The 21,261-nt window shown below is 44.6% G+C and overlaps 1 protein-coding gene across 2 annotated transcripts in view; it reads right to left on the bottom strand.

The window, feature by feature from the left end:
- vti1a (vesicle transport through interaction with t-SNAREs 1A) overlaps positions 1–21,261 on the bottom strand; it is a 185,151-nt gene that overhangs the window by 60,929 nt on the left and 102,961 nt on the right. For both annotated transcript variants that reach the window (XM_084078710.1, XM_084078711.1), the window contains exon 6: positions 1,426–1,496. In XM_084078710.1, the coding sequence (XP_083934836.1) occupies positions 1,426–1,496 (71 nt within the window). The remainder of the gene's footprint in view (positions 1–1,425; positions 1,497–21,261) is intronic.

A 21,261-nucleotide genomic window follows, 5' to 3' on the forward strand; every position in this document is an offset into this window, starting at 1 on the left:
GTCTTACCCTTTAAGTTCAATTTTGAGGTACTTTTACTTTACTGGAGTATTTCCAATGTTTAATACTTTTACTTCTACTCCACTACATCTCAGAGGCAAATATTGTACTTTTACTCCACTAGATCATACATTAACCACTTTAGCCCTATTTTATATATAGGCTATTTGAAAATAGCCGATCTACAAGCTCACAACGCGTCACATCGCGGCGCGTTGTGAGCTTGTAGATCTGCTATTTTCAAACATTTTAGTACTTTTACTTTTAGTACTTTACAGTAAGTACATTTTGTTTGCAATACTTTTGTTCATTTACTCAAGTAAATTTTGAATTCCGGACTTTTACTTGTAACTGAGTGCTTCTACATTGCAGTATTGATACTTTTACTTAAGAAAAACATTTGAGCACTTTCTCCACCACTGACTCTTGGACTGTATATAGTGAAAAAATGGTGTATGGCATCATGGCCAGTGAAAATAATTAGCCATGTGACATGATGAAAAGCAGCTTGTCAGCTCGGCCTCAAGAATCTCAAATACTTTGTCATTATGAGAGCAAAAACAGCAGATCTACGTACGCACGCGCTCAGAACGTGTCACACCATGATGTGTTGTTTACTAAAGAGCTGGAGAGATAGGGAGACCCCTACAGATCTCTGTGCAAATACTCTGTGGAAACGATTGGTGTCAGAATATAGAGCTACTTAACACTTATTTAGACAAAAAAAAAAGAAATCAGTACAATTTTTCCATGCAATACATCATGGCACTGGAGCCAGTCAGTACGACGCTTCTAACACACAGATACGGTACAACACATGCACATACTATGTGTGTAGCCAGGGTTGCCAGATCTGCTTATTATAAGTTCCCCGCAAGATTTTATTTGAAAATAGCCAATCTACAAGCTTGTAGATCTGCTATTTTCAAATAGCTGATGTATATGTTAAAGTGCTCATGTGGCCCATAGTTGCTTCTTTTGGGCCGGTTTTCCTATACCTGGTTGCTTGTTTCTCTCACAGAATCTGGCAACGCGGTGTGTAGCATGTGCTTGTGAATGTGGCTGCTATGTATGTACAGTATGTGTGTGTGTGTGTGTGTGTGTGTGTGTGTGCGTGCGTGCGTGCGTGTGTGCGTGTGTGCGTGTGTGTGTGTGTGTGTGTGTGTGTGTTTAGTTGGCTAGTCTGACATCATGTATGCCATCACTGTCTGAAACACACAAAGCGTTGTGAATGTTCCCCACCGACTACAAAGCCTTTGTTGTCTCCAGTCAGTGTCTCCTATGATACTCCTTCATCCTGCACTTGTTGGGCCACGTGTGTACGCGTGTGTTCGTGTGCGCGTGTGTGTACGAGTATGTGTGTGTGTTTTACACGTGCACCGTACGCGCGCGCGTGTGTGTGTGTGTGTGTGTGTGTGACTGCTCACCCTCTCCCTGGCTCTCTGTATCTTCTCACGGTCAGTGTGCAGGTTGGACAGAATCTCTTGGCCCACTTGTTCTGTGAGAAATCAAACAAACAAACAAAAATGTTATTCTTACAAATCCTTTTTAGTAGTGGAAAATCTTCATCTTCAATTTCACATTTTAGAATTTCCCAAATATAGCAAAAATTGCAGATTTACAAGCTCACACCACGTTGCATTACTACGCGTTTGTACGTACCGTGGGCTTGTAGATCGGCTATTTTCAACCATTATGTGGACTGAGGATTGTACTGTGTATAATCAGCACAAACAGTACACAGACTCGGAACTTCTAGGCCTCTCAACTCTTGAGCCTTGACATTTGAGGTGGCTTTTTATTTTTCATCACAACAAACAATACCCCCCCCCCCCCCCGCCACCCCCAGCAGAGGGGCCCCCAATCAGCCCAATGCAATATTCATTAAGCACCGCTGGTCTCTAAACGCCTCTCATCTAGTGTTGGATGTAAACACGTTAACGCGCCAGTTATAAAACATCTCCAACAAGGCGTCTGACAAGCTCGTCACTGGTCACTGTCATTCTCCCCGGTCCCTTGGGTTAGGGACGTACAAAAAAAAAAGCAAAGCAGAAAGAAAAAGAAAGAGGGGTGGTGGGAGGGGGGGGGGGGGGGAGAGACCAAATAAACAACCACCCCGTATCAAATGCAGCGTTCGTGTTAAAAAATGAGGGAGAGGAAGAGAGGGGTGTGTGAGGGGGGGGGGAGGGAAGGGTGGAGGGAGGGAGGGAGGGAGTGAGGAATCTTTGTGTGGATCAAAGACGGGCTTTCAAGCGCACCAAACAAATTCGGAGTAAACAACGCAGTCGCAGACTGTATTACACTACACAGGTGCTGCTACACCAAAGAGCCCACGTGCTGAGCGCCTGTTTGTGGGGTGGGGGGGGGGAGTGGGGGACGCCGCGGAAATGGGCTACATCTGGCAGCCGAACGAGAGAGAGAAAGAGAGAGAGAAGGGGGGGGGGGGGGGGGGAAATGGAATGGGAGAGAGAGCGCTGCTGGATGAGCGACATTTGTCTCCAGTTCTACTATCAGAACCCCCCCCACCACCACCACCACCACCACCCCACACTCCCCCTAAATGTGTCTCTTCCTGCCTTCATCAATTTCTAATCAGCGACGAGACAGATTGAAAGATACCCAGATTAAACAGTGCAGTCAGACAGTCACAAGTGACAAATAGGGCAGATTAAAAGACTGAGTGCAGGTATTAATAACCGTAATAATACAAGTCCCCTGTTGCAAAAAAAAAAAAAGAAAAAGAAAAAGGAAGGAGGGATATAATAAACAGGCAGGGAGGTGTAGCGGAAATCTTCTGTTAAACAGACAACTAAGCGCCTCTATCCGTCTCTGTCCGGGACGAGGCACTGTTTTAAATAAATGAGGGTGACAAGCACTGTGCAAGCAAAGATTTGTTTTTTGTCGTCTCCCTGACAGAGAGTGCATTATTGGAAAAGCCTACAATGCATGAGAAGATAGATGAGGCATGGTCAGAGAGGAGAGGAAAAAAAGGGCCTCAGTAGCATCCTAGCGCCAGTACTTGCAGAGCAAGGGAACACAGGTTCGTTGAATGGCCAAGGTTTAACAGAAAGGTGCATTAAGGCACAAAAGGCAGGGGAAACGCAACCCCTCCTCGGCTGTGAGCCACCTTTCACTGGACAAGAATGGGACCACAGTGGACTCAGGTTTCTGTCCATTCCACAGGACTGTGGAGGTTAAAGTGCTGTAGATATACAAACTAACTACCATAGTGGTCCCAGTCGCAGAGTTGCTGATTTTAGCCACTTTAACTACTTAAAGGAGTAGTTCACCCAAAGAACGACTTATTTTCTATCAATTGCACAACCCATGAAACCTTGAATTCATGGAGATTTTTTTAGTTTTTGTCGCATTCCTAAACCAATAATTTGATGACCAGCGGACTCAAAGAGTCTCCTACTATCTCCTATTGAACAATGACCCAGTCATCAAATTATTGGCTCAGGAATGGCTCAAAAAACAAAAAGATAAGTATTTTTTTGGGTGAACTACTCCTTTAAGCCGTATTTCAAAAATAGCAAAAAGAATACTAGCTCACCGAGTTTGTAGATCAGCTATTTCTGTTATTGTGAAAGTCTTTTTTACCTACAGTATAATAACATGGCCAAAATAGGGATTGAATGTGGATTAAATGTGGTTAACAAGCCACTCAAGAAAATTTGGAATTTGTGTATGTCCAATTATATCACTCTTAGTACGGTTTATGTAACTACAGCGAACACGATAGGTCAACTACTGTACAACAGCAAAGACAAGGAAAACGGACACCACCAACGCAGCCACGCCATCACACGCTTTCACCGGGATAAGAGATGACACGACGCCATCGGAGACGGCCTTTCGGCTCAATAGGTGGCGCTTTCGTTTTTCGCCACTCGTTGCCGGGCCCTCGGTGCGGTGCTGCAAAATCCATTGTGATCCATTTGAGGAGTCCCCCGGGGTGGGTGGGCTGCAGAAGACATTATGGACTCTTGTTTCACCGCGGCAGGTCAGAGGCACTCAAAAGATAAATATTTTCCTTAGCTGCGCGACCGCAAATGGACGCTCGCATAAAGAGAGCCCCCCACGGCCCCCCCCCCCATCCACCTAAATCCCACCATCCTTCAACCGAACTGTCTCTGCCCCATTGAACCATTAGGCAGTGTACACACAACGCCTCCCAAAGGGATGTACTGTATTGTGGGCTCATTTGGGGGGGGGGGAGGCTAGGGGTGTCTTTATCTGGCGTCTATCCCTTCCATTTCTCACTCTGGTGACATGTATCTACATTTACATCCATCTTATTTAAACCCCTTGCGCTCCGCTGACAAACTTTATTAGTTGCCCCCGAAAGGAGGGAGTTGTGGTTATATGCAATGTGTGGACATTAAAAATAAATACATAAAATGAATAAAAGGAAGACGGATGAAAGATGGCGGTTCCATTAATGCCATTGTCCACCTTGAAAAAGATGAGAAATGGGAGAGATTTGGCCCAATTCATCTTGACATGACAGGCGTGTCAGCATCACTGTGCTCTCTATAGGCATAAGGCTTCTGTCTTAAACTGTTATCACATTTTAAGCATTTACCTGATATTCTTACCCAGAATTACAGTCTTAGTACAACGGTGTAGTTTCCAAAAAATAACATTTTCAGTGCACAGTTTTCAGCCATTGACACCGTTGTACTTGTTGAGTATATGCAATTTAGGCATTTAGCAGCCGCTTATCCAGAGCGACTTAAAATAAGCAAGGTAATCACATACAGCAAATGCAGAGAGACAGTGTAGTGCCTCAGTAAACTAGGATCCTTTCAACGTGGCGTCTCTGTTGGGCACGAGATAGGCGCACATTTTCAAAAGTTTGCAGCCCGTTGTGAGCTTGTTGATAGACAATCCTCCCCCTATACATTTAGATTAGCTAATAATTTTTACCCCTTTTTTCTCCCAATTTAGTCATTATGCCAATTAATTCCTACCACTGCTTGCCACTGCTGTTACCTTACTGGCTCACCTGCCCGTGAGGAGCCCCAACGGGAGGAACGTAGTGCCTCTGTCCTCCCTCAACACAACCCGCTGACAGGCACCGCCCTCAGCCCATAGGAGTATGTGCAGGGACAAGGATCACCCTCCCCGTCTGGCTTCCCTCCCCAAACACGGGAAATAGTGTTTGTTTAGACGCTTGGCCGTCCGAGTGCCCAGATCAGCTATTTTAATGTGACACCGTCGCACAGCAATGCAGAAAATAGGGCTCAAGTGGTTAAGCCTTAAAATGCCTTACCTAATGTTACAGCTCCTGATAAACCCCATGTTCCATAGCTTGTGAGATTATAATGTTTCTTCCGTCAACATATATCGAGCATAATTAAAGTTTGCATCGTCTTTACAATGGCACAATAACATACTGTAATTAGCATGGTTGAGAGCATTGCATCCTTTCAAAATGGAAAATTTGTATTTTGGCCAAAACAGAGACGAAGCTAATGCTGCAGAACTTCTTTCTGGTTAAGAGTGTAAAATATTCCCCTCCTGTTTAAGCAGCTATTAACAATTTAAATGACCCTGGCGCAGAGGCCGTGCTCTGACTCACTTACTAAAGCTCCACATCCCCCCAAGGCCCATTTAACAAGCCCATTACTCTATTACATTATACTCGCACCAGTGTTGCACAGCCTTAATTTAACTGGTTCCTCTAATGTTACTGTAGATTAGAATTAGTGTGAAAAAGGAGTCGAGGGCGCAAATTAAGTCGCGGGGAAGGGGAAAATATTGCACGGCTAAGGAAATTCTTTCCCGGAACGCAGTGAACACGAGGCTCACGGTACAGTTGGGCTTAATTTTTATTTCTCTGGCAACTTGTTTTTCAGTTAATGGTCTGTCCACATTTATGGGTCTTTCTGCGTGTGTATCTCTGACTGTTTGCGGGAAGGGGACTGTAGAGACTATATATCATATTATTGTAGTAATTGATACAATTAATCTAATTAACGTATTAGATGTGAAGATGTGATCCCAAATGGTTCAAGTATGGATTCGGAACTATCAGGGGTTGGTGACTGTCTACCCATTGCAATCTATTACAATATCAATGCTTGTCTACTTGTGAAGTTACACAACAATGTTGAGTTGCGTCTCTTAGGGGGCGAGCAGTCTAGGAGAGAGAGAGAGAGAGAGAGAGAGAGAGAGAGAGAGAGAGAGAGAGAGATAGAGAGACAGTGAGTGTGTGTGAGGCTAATCTCGCAAACCACTAGCTGATCTCAAATATATTTCACATACAGTATTGTGATTAGTCTGTGAGTGTGTGGGCGGATATACATCACATTTTGTGAATTCATAATCTCAGATCTAATGTCCCTCCATATTTGGGCACGCTTGATGTCATCAATCAATATGATGTCAATCAATATGATGCCCTGACGATCCACAGGGAAGTCGTTCTGTTATTAGGTTCGGTCTGTTTTTTTTGTGACTCACTTGATTGATTTTAAGAACTATAAGACACAACAAAAATAATGACACTCACAGCACTTATTTCCAACCTAGTCCCAATTGGATTCTACAGTAGATGGTCCAGTTAGGATAGGTAAATGCGCAGGATGAATTTCACGTATGTGCAAATGTACAGTGACAACAACAACAGTATACAGTAAATGACCTGGTCTGCATGTATGGGCTCATATCTAGTCTCTACATACATACAGTCCAGTGCAGCGGCAGAACTGGACAAACAAGTCCAAAGGCCCCGGGTCGGTTCTCTGCAGCCCTGAACTTTCCCCAGTTCGTGGACACGTATAATTGGACATATCATCAATTTTACAGCAGCTGTTGCAGAGCCCGTTCCACACTGGGACGTCTGGGGTTATCTGTGTCTCTCTTTCTACGACGTGGTTTCTTTCTTTCTCTTTTTCTCCCCCCCCCCCCCTTCTCTTCTCTCCGTCCCCAGAGCTAAAAGGGTACAAGACCTGACACCGGCGCGCTCAGAGCCTCAGCACAGCTCCTTTTCATTAAGCGGTTGAAACCACTTTTTGAAGGTTACCACACACACTTCTATCCGGACACAATCCACACACACACACGGACAAAACGAGCGATGGCAGCCCACGGGACGTCTGTGGGGAAAGGCTCGGTGCTGCTAGATGAACCTCACACATGCTCGCTCTCTGTCTGTCTGTCTGTCTCTCTAACACCACACACACACACACACAGAGAGAGAGAGAGAACGCTTCTTTTTGTTCAACTTATATTCCTGTGACTCCCAGGTGGAAAAAAAAATCTTCTTTGTACACTTTTCCCAGAGAAGCTTATTTTATTTCATTCCATAGGACTTCTGGATACTACACCCGCCTTGGTGACACGCTTTCATCCCCTCCATCAAAGTTGGGACTTGATTTATAATGCTGAGCCCACAGGCCATGAGGCTAGCTAGCGCCTCACCTATACAGTACGCCGAGCTTTAGCTGAAAGTAAAGCGGAACCAACTGTGAGGTCACGGGGGGGTCGTGCACAGCGTCTAGGGGGTATAAGTACTGCTATGACAGCTAAATCATAACAACAACATGCACCGCGCACCCCCCCCCCCCCCCCCCGGCAAACCCCCCGAATGGCCGTTACTGGTCAAAGAGGACTGATGGGTGCATTCTATAGGAGAATAAAGGAATAAATTGTGATTTCTATCGTTTAAATTTTAATCAATCAAAGGGGGTTTGTCCCCAAAATCTTACTTTGATTTAAATCTTGCTCTGTGTGCATTTTAAAGTGACAGCTCACAGGCTCAACACTAGTAATTCCTGACATTTCGAGCATTAGCTTTTTACCAGGTCTGACAAAGAGCTAATGTTGAGGTAATAAATGAATCGCTATGGGAGCGTTTTCTAGCGCACCAGACTTTTTTTTGCTTAGGTGTCTTTCTGTCCAGCCCTTAGATTGTTCCTTTGGATGTGTGAGCTTCAGTGGTGGAAAAAAGTACTCAAATGTTTTACTTAAGTAAAAGTATCAATACTGCAATGTAGAAGTACTCTGTTACAAGTAAAAGTCCGGAATTCAAAATGTTACTTGAGTAAAAGTACAAAAGTATTGGCATCAAAATATACTTAAAGTACTAAAAGTGAAAGTACTTGAATGTTTGAAAATTACAAGCTTGTAGATCTGCTATTCTCAAATGGCCTATGTATAAAAAGGACTAAAGTGGTTAATGTATGTTTCATAATATCATAATTTATATCTGAAAAGTAACTAGTAACTTAAGTTTTCAAATAATTGTAGTGGAGTAAAAGCACAATATTTGCCTCTGAGCTGTAGTGGAGTAGAAGCAAAAGTATTGGAAATTGGAAATACTCAAGTAAAGTGCAAATACCTCAAAATTGTACTTAAGTAAATGTACTTAGTTACTTTCCACCACGCTTTCACACAATTGTTGGTATCAATGGAGTTCCTCACCATGCAGGTGAGCGGTGGGCTGACTAAGCAGTGCACACGGCTCCTCCCCGGTAGCAATGCAAGCACTTGAAAGGAGGCGGTATTGGAAGCATGGGGCAGCACTTGCATGTGTATGAGCGGTGACGATGGGGCAGTCAGGGTGGATTTCTGGGGTCTTTCTTCACTCTGCCGGGCCTCTGTTTTATTCATCGCCTGCTGCCCTGACCCCGCAGAGCTCCTGTTCTGACAAATCACTTCTGATTAAGACAGATCTCTATTAGTCAGCCACTCAACTTGGCCTATTCATCATTCCACCGAAAATACCCCCTCTCTCCTCTCCTCTCCTCCTCTCCCTCCCTCCCTCCTCGTTTGCCTGTCCGTCAGACCGGATCGGGGCGCAAAGGAAAATTTCCGCCGTGTGTTTTTCTTAAATGGCTGATTATGGACAATTGGTGGATGGAGAGATGTAAGGGCGTGTTATGGGTGATAAGACGCGAGTTTAATGGGTACAAATGACCGGCCCTGCTGCTAATAGAACCATTTGTTTAAGGCAGAACCGGGCGGGAGAGAGAATTGAAGGCTCCACTCTCTATTTCAACGACCCCCCCCCCCCCCCCCCATATCACCTCAGCCTCAAACGATCAGCTCCACATATTGACTTCTTTTTTTTTTCTCCCCTTCACTTGCCTTCAATGAGAATAGATGAGGCTCGGAAGCCGGGGGCTCGCTTTACATTTATGAAATTACCAACACATGTTTACATATGTGGAAGCAGGCAGCGCCTCAAATACACACGGAAGTACTGTATGAACTTTATGGCACTGTAAAAAGAAAGCTTTCCATAGCCATATGGCTCTCTTTAGCACCAATATTCTGTGATATCCAGCCAGCTAATGCATATTGCAACTTCCTGTCATAATAAACTATGGGAAAAGGCCAAAGCACCTCGACACCCTCCAAAAAAAAAACGACTGTTACAATCTCTTAACAACCAAAATGTAATTGACCTGAACGCCAACCCTGCCGGTGGCATGGAGGTGAGGGGAAGGGGGTGGGGTAGAGTTGAGGGAGGCGGGGTATAGGGCTCCTGTCAGCAAATTGCCTGAACTTAATCAACCGGTCTTACTGAAGCATCCAAATGAAAACTAATGGACTTTAGGCACTCACTGTGATTGCCCCGACGGGCAACAGCGTGCGGGGAGGGAACGACACATTCCGCGGTCTTCAATTAAAAAACACGGGGAATTTCCACAGACGGCTGGTCAGCCTCATACGTCTATTTCGAACCGCGTGCCCGTTGGTCAATTGTGAGGCTCAAACGAACCCGGCTGATTAATTCCATTCCCAGTGCCGGTGGAAATTATTTCTATCCGTTGATTAGACTTGGTCAAAAGCGTAAAAAATGTATGAAGTGTAGAATTAAAAGTAATCTCTGAATGAGCTAAATAGAGGATGTATTATTCATGGAGTGCTTAAATTCATGTCGCACAAATGTACGGTTCACACTGCGCACGCACGCGCACAAAAACCTCCGCGAGAACATCATCAAACTCCTCTTTTGACCACCGTCACAAAGTCTGGAAGACAAAGGCATGAAAGTTCCGGCGACTTCCTCTGCAACTCAAGAGAAATAAGAAGATAAGCCCTAATTCATGATCACTTGTGTAGTGGAGAAGTCAGATGATGGTATCACAGCATGAGTCATGCCGACACGATGCAATAAGCACTCTGCTGACAGCCAACACTATGTGACTGTGAGGGGGAAAAAAGACAGATATTGAATAAAGGCAGGAGTAATGAAAGAGGAGAACATTCTGTTGGATGAAAAGACGACTACGGCAGGTACTGGGCCAAATTCTAGCGATGTTGCGAGGACTAAGGAGGTATACCGTGGAGAAGAAACATGTCACATGGTCTAAATCAAACACAGTGTCTGATTTATGACTGAGACTATCCATTACTTTCTTAGCGATTATTCTATCAGCTATTTATTATACTTTCTACTACGTTTTTTAATAATTGTTTTTCAATTGATTAGTCTGATAAAAATACTTTTGTATACTTTGTCGCACAATGACATAGCACAGAAATCGCGGAAATAGACGATCTACAAGCTCACATTAGATTTTTTTAAATAATTGATTAAATCGATTATTCGATTAACTGTTGCACCCCAGTCTGATGCCTCCAACATGAGGCATTACTGGCTGAGGAGCAGGATGTTTAGCAGTTTTGTGGGAAACGGACAAGGAGGAGAGCTCCACTGAGGAGGAGGAGGAGGGAAGGCAAGGGAGGAAACTTGACGTTCATCTCCTGATTCTTTTTCCAAAACAGTTTAGGGAGCGTTAATCATCGCATTACTCTTGATTAAAGGCTTTTTACGTCTCTAATCAGAAAGTTGACAGGCAGATCAAAGGACCCGACGCAAATTTCTTGCCTTTTAATTATCCATACAACACCACACCTCGGGCGGCTCTTCCCTGCCTATCTGCTCAAACTCTGCAAAAGATGGCAAAAAGGAGATCTAACACCCCATAACAGTTCATTATCCAATCAAATGGGAGATGAGGTGGGGAGGGAACACACACACAAACACACACAGACACACACACATACACACACACACACACACACACACACACACAGACACACGCATGCATAGCTTTAAAGGCTGCGTGGTGATTAGTGAGGACCTGGGGGAGGCCTGCGGTCCTCTGTATTAGCGTGTCCCAAATTGGAACACCTTAATTACGTTTGTCAAAAAATCGGACGTGGTGTCAACCCTCATTTGCATGTTTTGACGAGGCCTCCCTCTTCGCCCTCTCCGTCAGAGCGATGGGAGTATTTAGCACTTTTCAACACCTACTGATTATAAGGATTTTTCTTTTGTTTCTAAATGAATGCAATAACTCGTTAATTGTGCTTTGTTGCAACGCCCCCCCCTCCCCCCCAACCAACCCCAACCCCTTCTTCGTCTGTGAGCTAACGTGTAAAACTGAGGCTGAACTACACAGGAAGGCAGCTCCTGGATTGGTCTTGATCAATGCTTGATCGGTACTTCTGTAACCGACGGGTTTGGGAGAATGCCGAGCGTTTCTCCCTGATGCCGACTCTTCCTGCCCAGCTGTTCTCCGTTCGCGAGCGCTTTTGGACACGAAGAGAAAAAAAGAATACTTTCCTGAAAGGCTTTTTTTTGTTGTTTGTTCTTCACAAGGATTGACACTTCGACAAGATCCTTCAAGTACCCACAGTAAACTGTTCCGCAGGCAAATCACCCGCACGCCAAACCGAGATTGTGACCCGAATCGTGACGGCGTTTTCGGTTGGATGGAAAGCGGAGTGATGAACCCCCCCCCCCCCCGTCAACCCCCTCCCCCCAATCTCTCCCCTATTAACAGCCCTGCTTTAATGAGTTCCTCGCCACGTCGAAACGCCGTTGTAAGACAACCCGCGGCTGAGAGACAAACAAACAATCTGCAGGGACAAGGGACTGTCGCCGGCAATTTAGCCATTACGGAGAAGCGGGGGCATGAAAGCGAAAGGCATCAAACATGAGCATGAAACGAGAAGGCACGAGGCCGTCCGCTGACAGGATCTGACAGTTTGAAACACTTAAAGATTCTTTTCCCCTCCAACTTTGAATTCATTAATACTCATGAGCCGAGCTCTGGCTCCTATAATACAGCGAAAAGAATGGAAAGGGAGGAGGGGGGGGGGGGTTGGATAGGGTTGTCGGACTGAGTGTACAAGCTGGCTGCAGTCTGACAAGGCCAGGTTCACATCCTCTTTCAACCTGGCATCCCTATTTTGGACATGTCTTTGTGAGCGGAATTGTCTAACCCAAATATCAAAAATAGCAAATCTACAAGCTCACAACGCGACATGTTGATATATCTTGGAGGGGTGTATATATATATTTATATCCAAAATTCTTAGTACGTTGTTTTATTGAGACAGACATCAAGGAGGCCCTTGAGAAGAAGTCAGTGGTAAGATCTGACCCTAGACCAGTTATGAGTGTGTGTGGTTTGGTCCAGAGACTCCTACACAGGACAATCCTCACTGTTCATTTAAAATCTCACACCCTTATGGGTCTGACTTCGAACTTGGAAGCATAAGCCTCATTTGCAGTTTGAGATCAATAAGATTCGGAGTAATAATTAATTCAAAGGAATGATGTTTCCACAATATTAAAGAATTTACTTAAATGTCTCCTAGACAGAACTATGCAGAGTTATGAATTAGCAATGCTGTATAAGGATACATCAAAACAAAATGTTGCTAAACAAGTGACAAGCCAAAACACACAACACATTCACAATTAACTGTGGATGGAATGTCAGAAACAAATATATTTACATCTTTCCAGATAACTAAATGATTGCAGCTCTCAAACATCAAACCCTGATCCCCCCAAAAATGTTAGGACTCCTGATTTTCTTTTGTACCATAAAATAATACACTCGTCAAGTTTCCTTTATACTTTCATTTGGTTGGGGGTGACAAGTTATTCTTCAAATACTGTTCTTTCTCTAATCTTACATTTAAAATGAGCATTTGAAGTCCATATCAGAGCTGTTCTTTATTTCTTTAGCATAAAGCAGGGGTTCCTAAACCTTTTCAGCACGAGACCCAAAAGAAAAACTTGGCATCCCCGCGGGATCCAAAAAATACATGCTGAATTAACCACTTACGTCCTATTCCAAAATAGTGAAAATAGCAGATCTACCTGCTCACAACGTGTCACACTGTGAGATCTACAATTTTCACTATTTTATTTACACATTTTGGAAACGTTAAATTTGTTTTGAAGGAAAGTAAAAAAAAACAGGCTATTTACTCATGATCCACATAAACTGATCTGCCGACTATGTTCGACATGAAGTCTGTCTTTTGATGACCTCTATCTGCCCTTACAATGCCCAGAGCGCTCCATAGCAAGAGAATTAAGGTGCTCAGAGAATTTGGTCTCACCAGGCAGCCGTGGAGCTTATGATTACCCGAACACTGCGTCATTGTGTCTCACAAAACACAAGTTTGTCTCGTACTTTGGGGCTAATACCAACACACTTCCCCCTGCTCTGCTGAAAGGAAAATAATACTGCTATTATAGAGGGGGGGGGGGTATGGGGGGGCATAGAGGGGGTTCACAAAGGAGAGACGCATCATGTGCTTCATTTAACAATGACCCGGGCCATGGAGATGAAGGCCGATTATTGTCAGCTGCCAGTGTGATAGCACACAACGTGGCAGTGGCCCCCCGAGGACACCGAGGGCCCTTGGTACTGTAGAATACTGTACAGCGTTTGTCTGTGAACAACAGTTGTCTTTCCCCCCGTGTCATAAACTTCACGCATCGCCGTTCCTTGAACCTCCCGTACGACAATCACCTCCGTCTCGCACTGAAAGAGACGGAGAGAAAAGAGTTCTGGTGGTACATGAAGACCTTGTACTGTAGCTCTAAAAGTTACCGCTATTAACCACCTGGTGTTCCTATTTATGTACCAAATTTTCGAAAATAGGCGGAAACGGACGATCTACAAGCTCACGAGGAAGCCCGGCTTCTTACCGGAATCCAACACGGGTCCCTCGCGTGAGCGCCAAAATGTCTACTGCTGAGCTAATACAGAAAGCACACAGAAGATAAATTGCGCATTTTAGCTTCATGCAACAAGTCTTGTCAACCACTAGTGGTCCTACCCAACCACAGGTATATTTTCTTGATAGAAGAAGGCACTACAACCACAGACTATGAATTGAATACTAAGGACCTCAATGGAAACAAGACCGCAAGGACTTTTTTGAACGGACCTTTTAGACAAAGTATTTTAAATGTACTGTAACTGTGCTATTTTATTTTTTTTGCCTAATAAAATATTCAATCAATCAAGTTGTGTTAATTATATTGTATTAACATACTCTATCATAAATTTTGGTCCAAATAACATTTCATTTACACAAAAAGTCATGGATTGCAGATTTAACCACTTAATACTAGCGCCCCCGCCCTTTTCCCTGTACACCAAATATACATGCCAAAAATAAGTGATCTACAAGTTCACAACGTGCCGTGCTGCCTGCAACGCCTTGGGAGCTTGTAGAGACACTAGGGTTCATGTAGACAAGTGGTTTAAAGGAGCTTGAAAGGACCAATGAAGCGACGATCGTTTGATACCGTAGGTAAGGGTTCACCTGACCATCAGACAGGGTGCAGGAACAGCAACACCTGTTCCAAAACCCCAAAGCGGTCTGTGAATAGACAAGAAACAGCACTACAAGACACACAACGTCACAAGGTGTGGGGTGAAGAGGTGGTCTGCTTTAGCTATAAAACAGCTCCGACTAAATCCCCCCGCCCCCCTCCCCCAACAGGCTTTGCCACCAATCTCTTCCGTCGCTAATGAAGCATGTCTAACTTTTCCGACATGGCAGAACTAATTTCATCTACCTTCATGAAGGGCCTTGGTGCCATCAAATCAATTATTCATAAAGGACGCAATATTATAACTCAATTGTCAACGCGGTGACTGGACCCTTTTTTTTTTTGCCCACCCCCCTCGCCCCCCCCCCCTCCCCATCCGTCTGTCGTTCTCTTTTGTCTTGGGTTTCCTTTCTTTAATGGCGAGTCCTTCGCCTTTAATCTGTAACAGCTACACTGTCGTCGTAGCCACTGAACAAAATAATTTGCGTTCTGTTTGTGTGTGTGTGTGTGTGTGTGTGTGTGTGTGTGTGTGTATGTGTGTGCATTTTGAAGTTCACCGATGGAGGTGGCAGCGGTGGAGAGAGAGAGAGACAGACAGGGGGGGGGGTATTTTTTTGCGACTGCCGCGGCTCCCTGTGGGTTTTCTCTGTGCTGTGGTGATGAGGCCAGCTACATACCAGAGGAGAAGAGAGAGACAAGAAGAGAAGGCATCACGTCTGCTGTAATGCCACCTTTAGATATCTCCTTCTCTCTCCCGCTCATGAATAATGCATGTCATCTGGCAAAGCCCAACCTAGCCTTAATGCTATATAGGGGTTGGGATCCGGAACCGGAGGTACCAGATCCAATATTGAGGAACCATTTCCAGAACCCTTTTTATAAATCACACCGTCTGAGCTGGTATGTCGACTTCACGTCAGTGTTGATTTCGTCAACTAAAACTATGACAAAAAATGTTCGTCGACTGCCTTTTTTCACTGACGAAAACTAAGTCAAAACTAAAAAAAAAATTGGCTATGATGACTAAAATAAGACTAAATATATAGACAATCTTGTCCTACAAATAAAAACTAGAGTAAAATGTCAGGGAGGGACTGGTGGAGAAGAGATCCAGTAGAACTAAAAGACAAGTCATTTTATGCTTGGTTGTGCTCAGGTGTTGCGCTCTGAAAATAGCAGATCTACAGGCTCACAACGTGTTGCGCTGCGACGCGTCGTGAGCTTGTAGATCGGCTATTTTCAGCATGCAGCCAAGTGTAAAATCAGCCATTATGACGCCATCGAGGCACTGCCAAAATACATTTTAGTCGACTAAATCAACTGTAGATTTAGTCGACTATAATATTATGATATTTAGTCGACTAAAACTACATGGAATTTGATTCAAAAGACTACAGTACGACTAAAACAGAATACAAATTTGCTGTCAAAATAAACACTACTTCACGTCTGCTATACGATTTCAATATGGTTCTCAAAGGTTTTAATTTCAAGGACCACCATAACTCCCGAGTGTACAAATAGAACCAAATGGATTATGTCATGACCTGACAGAAACGGCGGATCACAACAGACCTACACAGTATGGTGAAAAGCCTCTCTCTCAGTCCACATCAAATCCGTTGGCTAAGAGTTTACACAAATCCACGGAGCGCTGCCCTGTAGGTGGCGCCGCCATCGCTGCGGTGTCAAACTCAGTCAGCTGCTGCTGCGGTTCTGTCCGTCTGTTCACGTTACTCTTTACCTGCTTGGCTGTTGGGAGCAGCCATAAACTACGCAGGTTCGTCCCGATTTTCTGTACATCTTTGTAAAGTCAGTGTTAGTAAAAGTTAGTAAAAAGCAGGTAAAAGAGTAACGTGAGCAGTCAGTGACTGCAGCTGACTGACACCGCGCAGCAGCAGCAGCTGATCGAGTCCGACACCGCAGCAATGGCGGCGCCACCTACAGGGCAGCGCTCCGTGGATTCGTGTATAGAGAGGATGCAAACATCCACGTGAGACATCCAAGTCTGTCAGTGGGAAAAGTAAATGGAAAATCAACTGAATCAAATCAGTGCATCATATTCTTTTTTTTTACCTTTCTATCCTTTTGTTGTTATCCACACTGTTGAAGAAGCTTGAAATGGTAAGAATGCCACTGCCTATAATGCTGCCAACTGTATTGCATTGTGTTTGTATGTGACAGTAAACACCTTGAACCTTCACCTTGTACAAGTATACAAAAAATGGAAACACTCATGAGAAGTACAAGTACCACAAAAGACACAGTAAAGACTGCGCTGAACACTAAACGTGTGCCATATAGGGGCTCGTGCATGCATGCACACACATTGCAAAGACAGTCTGAATACACACACACACACACACACACACACACACACACCAAACACCACAGTGTGTGAGAACAGCTGTGCGGTGGGTGAGAACAGAGGCTGTGTTGTTAGCGATACTGGGCTGGATGGAGTAACAGCAAGTAGCTTCACAAACAGAGGCACAGAGGGGAGGCCGTCGGCGGTCCCGAGGCCACCATGAAAGACGTCTTGTGTCCGTTTCCATGCCGCACAATACAGTGGTGGGGAGCCCTGCCGGATGGCCCCGTCGCACTGTTCCCACTCTATTGCCCCGATTCTGGGCGGTCAGGACTGAAATTCCTATCCAACTGGAAATAGAAGAAGAACTTCTTCTTCTTTACTTTCAAGCTTGGCTTCATCGGCGTCATTACCATTAATTACAACTAACCCTAGTAACCCTCAAGGCGGTGGAAACATGCTGCGATGTCTTCAGTAATTAAAAGCTGCAATCCATAAAATGTATGTCCTTTCCTGCGATTCGAAATCACATGCGACCCGCTTCAGCAGCACACTGCACTTTGAGCTTCAGACAATTCCACTTGTCAACCACTTGTGTTCCGACGCAAACACAGGGTCAAAATGTCTCAATGGAATAGCAAGGAGACCACCTTCAACCACTGCAGTATACTAGTACTTGTAGTGTACTGTACACTTTCTTGCACCATTCGTTTTTTTTCGTACAAGGAAAACAAACACACTATGACCTCTTACACAACTACTCCAAAATTGCCGTACAATGAGTGGCTGCGACAGTGCATAACGTTTCCAATCAAATGTTCGCAAAAACAAAGCATTCGATTTGTGCGTTTTGTTCGCACACCAATAAGAAATTGCATCAGACTCCAAGTTCAGTCAGATGCAAGCTTCTTAGCTTCTGATGCTAATTTCACCATTGTACGACTGACTATACATTTGGCATAACACAAATTTTATCTCTTTATTCAATCTTTTTTGAAACACAGTAACACAATAAAACAAAACAAACATGTTTTGCATAAAGAACAAGAACACGACACGGGGCAGACTAATTCATTCAATGCTTGGCTTAAGGTGTCGTCATTCTATTTACGACTTGAATGGGTTTATGGGGGAACAGACCATCTAACCTGAAGAGCTTTCTACCTGTAGCTACAGGGGGCTCAATGGACTTAGCATTTTCTTTGTTCTTTTGTCTCTGTGAAATTCAGAAATTAGTTATTTGACCTTTACTCCAGAAGCAAATTGTTTTTTTCCTAGATTTAATACCAAGTTATTATTCTCCTCTTTGGGGCTTCTAAGTATCAGATACAAGATAATACAAATATTAAAAGTGCGCCTACAGTAGGTGGAGTTTAGGGCAGAGTTTATGTAGAAACAATAACTACGCTTCTGTCATGACAGCAAAGAAATGGAAGATGTGAACATTTAAAAACATTCTTTGATTGAAGGTGCCCCAAAGCTGAGTTTTATTCTTTGAAATCTCAAATTTCTCAGGCTTTTCAATAACCAGCAATAAAGACTCTTTCAGGTAAAGTGAAGGTAAAGACAGATGGACAATGAGAGGGATGTGTCGTTCAGTGTTTTTCATTTCAAACTTTAAAGAGGATGAGAATGAAGCAGGCCTGGACACACACACACACACACACACACACACACACACACACACACTTGAGTGAATGCAGAAGAAAAACTATTGTGCACGCTTCTCAATGGTAAATGCCTATTAAAATAATTGGCATTGTTGAGTATATTGTTGTGTATCTGAGATTGTGCGTGTGTCATTGTCATTTGACACCCACTCCGTGTCAAAATGCTGCCGATTTACCCTTGACTTGCTTTAGTAGGTGTGATTAGGGTTAAACAGCTAAAGCACTCCCTAGCTGCCTGGCAGCCAGCTATATGATATACAATGCAGAGATTATGACAGTAATACGAGCAGTGAAAAGTGGCCAAGCCGACGGCACGGACCATCCACCCTGATTGTAATTGAGGCCGACGCGTGACAGCCCACCATGCGCCACCTCCGCGGTGGCTCGGGGCAGAGGGCGCGCTGACAGGGTGGGGGGAGAGGCGGTGGCACCGGGTTCCCGGCCTGGCACGGCCATGGCACAGCACACCCTCGTGGGTGCCGACCTCTCCTCCTCAACTCCCACCCCCGACCCTCCGCGGCTTCACCTCTGTCATCAGGCATCTCTGGGGCTAATGAGAGGGTCAGCCCATACTGCTTAATAATTCCGCCACATCCAATTGCCTGGGTACGCAGGCAAGACCCCCCCCAACCCCCCTTCCTCCTCTCAACGCTCCCCCCCCTCCCGCTCTGAGACCTTTGGTGAGGTACGTGTCATCCAGCGGAGACGGGCGCTCATCAGCGCTTGATACCTGGGAGGTATATTAATGTGGTGACGGTGGGCTGACTGAAGGACGGGATAAAAATAAAAGGTGCTTCGTCCTCATAGAGAGAGAAAGAGAGAGAGATAAAGGACAAAGGTGCACACAACTTTTGAGGACATTAACTTCGACCGGGGTCGGTTTAATATGATGTTGTTATAACCAAGGTGGAAGATGGTAAATCGCCATAGCTATACCAAAGCTGTTACACAAGTGGAATTGCTGAACCTTGATTATAAGAAGCTGCAGGTTTGCGTGCGGTTTTGGTCAATTTGTAGTAATGTGGGGGTAAGGGGAAGTGAGGGAGTTTCACCACAAGAATAGGTTAGCAAGAAAGAGGAAGAGTAAGGGAGATATGGCTTCTCTGTACAACCCCCCCCCCCCCCTGTATGGCCTTGTATAGACAAAACAGTTGCTTTTCAGGAAAAAATTACATGTGTTCCAGTGGATCCAGTGTAGTTATTATTCAGTCAGAAGCCCTTGTTAACAGTTTTCATTGGTTAAATATTTATAAAACCCACAGACAGACTTTCAACCTGGCACCGGCTATTTTGGGCATATAGGCGGAAATCTTCCAAAATTCTTCTAATTTCTAATTTCTCACGCATTACATAGTGGGCTTGCAGATCACCTATTTTTGCTACTTTTGCATGCCACTGCCATACGAAGTACGTATAGGGCATTAATTTATGGAGAAAACATAAAAAGATGAATCATGGAGATAGAAGGTTTCTGCCCGTCAGTGACGAAAATGAAACTTTCGCTCCACAACAAGTGAGGCTGGGAGCCTACAGGGGCCCTCCGGTACCCAGCCGGAGATACATAATTAAAGCAACTGGGACGGGGAGCATGTTATTACCAATGTTTTCATTAGGCCGAGTTAAGGCACACGGTCTCCCACAAGACCTACAGTACGCCATGGCAGGAGAGGTTTGGGGGGGGGGGGTTCATGATGACTGTTGGGGTTTACAACTCCGGTCAAGTACTCCTCGCGTCATCGCCGGGGCCTGCTGTCTCTTTACCCTCTCCGGACATTCTGTTCCTCTACGAAAAGCATTTAATCCTCGCGCCTCATCAGAGACATCAGATATATTATGAAAAAGCATTCACGGCTCTGGTTCTTTCTTTTTCCCCCTCCTCTTCCTCTTCTTCTTCTCATCACATTTTCCCACTTTTCCCGGAGATCCAGGCTTAACCCATTGAGACCTGAGGCCTGATTCTACAAATGTCTTCTAAACCCTGACAGTTTTTTGAAAAAAAAAGTATGTTGTTATAATGTCAGTGGTTCTCAAACTTTTTCATGTCAATGATATGAATTTGGCCGCCGACCCCCCATCTCAAAATATTTAGTTCAAGGGACCCCCCCCTCCCCCCTTCAGAAGAAAGATTTGAGTTAAAGATATCAAAAATCTAAAAATATATATATTAAAAGATTTTAACGATTTATTTCACCATTTTTCAAAGATAGCAGATCTACAAGCTCATATTGCGGCACTATGGCTATTCAAAAATAGCAGATATACAAGCTCAAAGTACAAAAATACGGATAAAAAGCGGTCACACAGACGCACACGTTCCCGGTCTTAACGGGTTAAATTAGCCAGGATTTTTAAAGATCAGGGACTGTTTTTTAGGCTATGAAAAATGGATTAAATGAAGAGGAAGTCTGGCCCTAATGAGCTCCCTGGGCTACAGAGCAGCGGGGACCGCGATGGGGAGACGAGAGGGAAGGCTTTGAGGAAGAAGGAGGCCGCCGGTACCATGCCCAGAGTGTTGCCAGCTTCTGATGGCTTCAGCTCCAACTTGGCACTGTCAGGACAAACGACACCTGGGCACCATGGCTGTCCTTTGCCAATGGAGAGAGGGTGAAGCAGGACGGGGGAAAAAAGTTGGTGGTTGCACCTGAAAAACTTCTGGCTGTCTTGTATACTT

The sequence above is a fragment of the Gymnoscopelus microlampas genome (assembly GCF_963454915.1).
Source record: "Gymnoscopelus microlampas genome assembly, chromosome: 14".
NCBI classification, from domain to species: domain Eukaryota; kingdom Metazoa; phylum Chordata; class Actinopteri; order Myctophiformes; family Myctophidae; genus Gymnoscopelus; species Gymnoscopelus microlampas.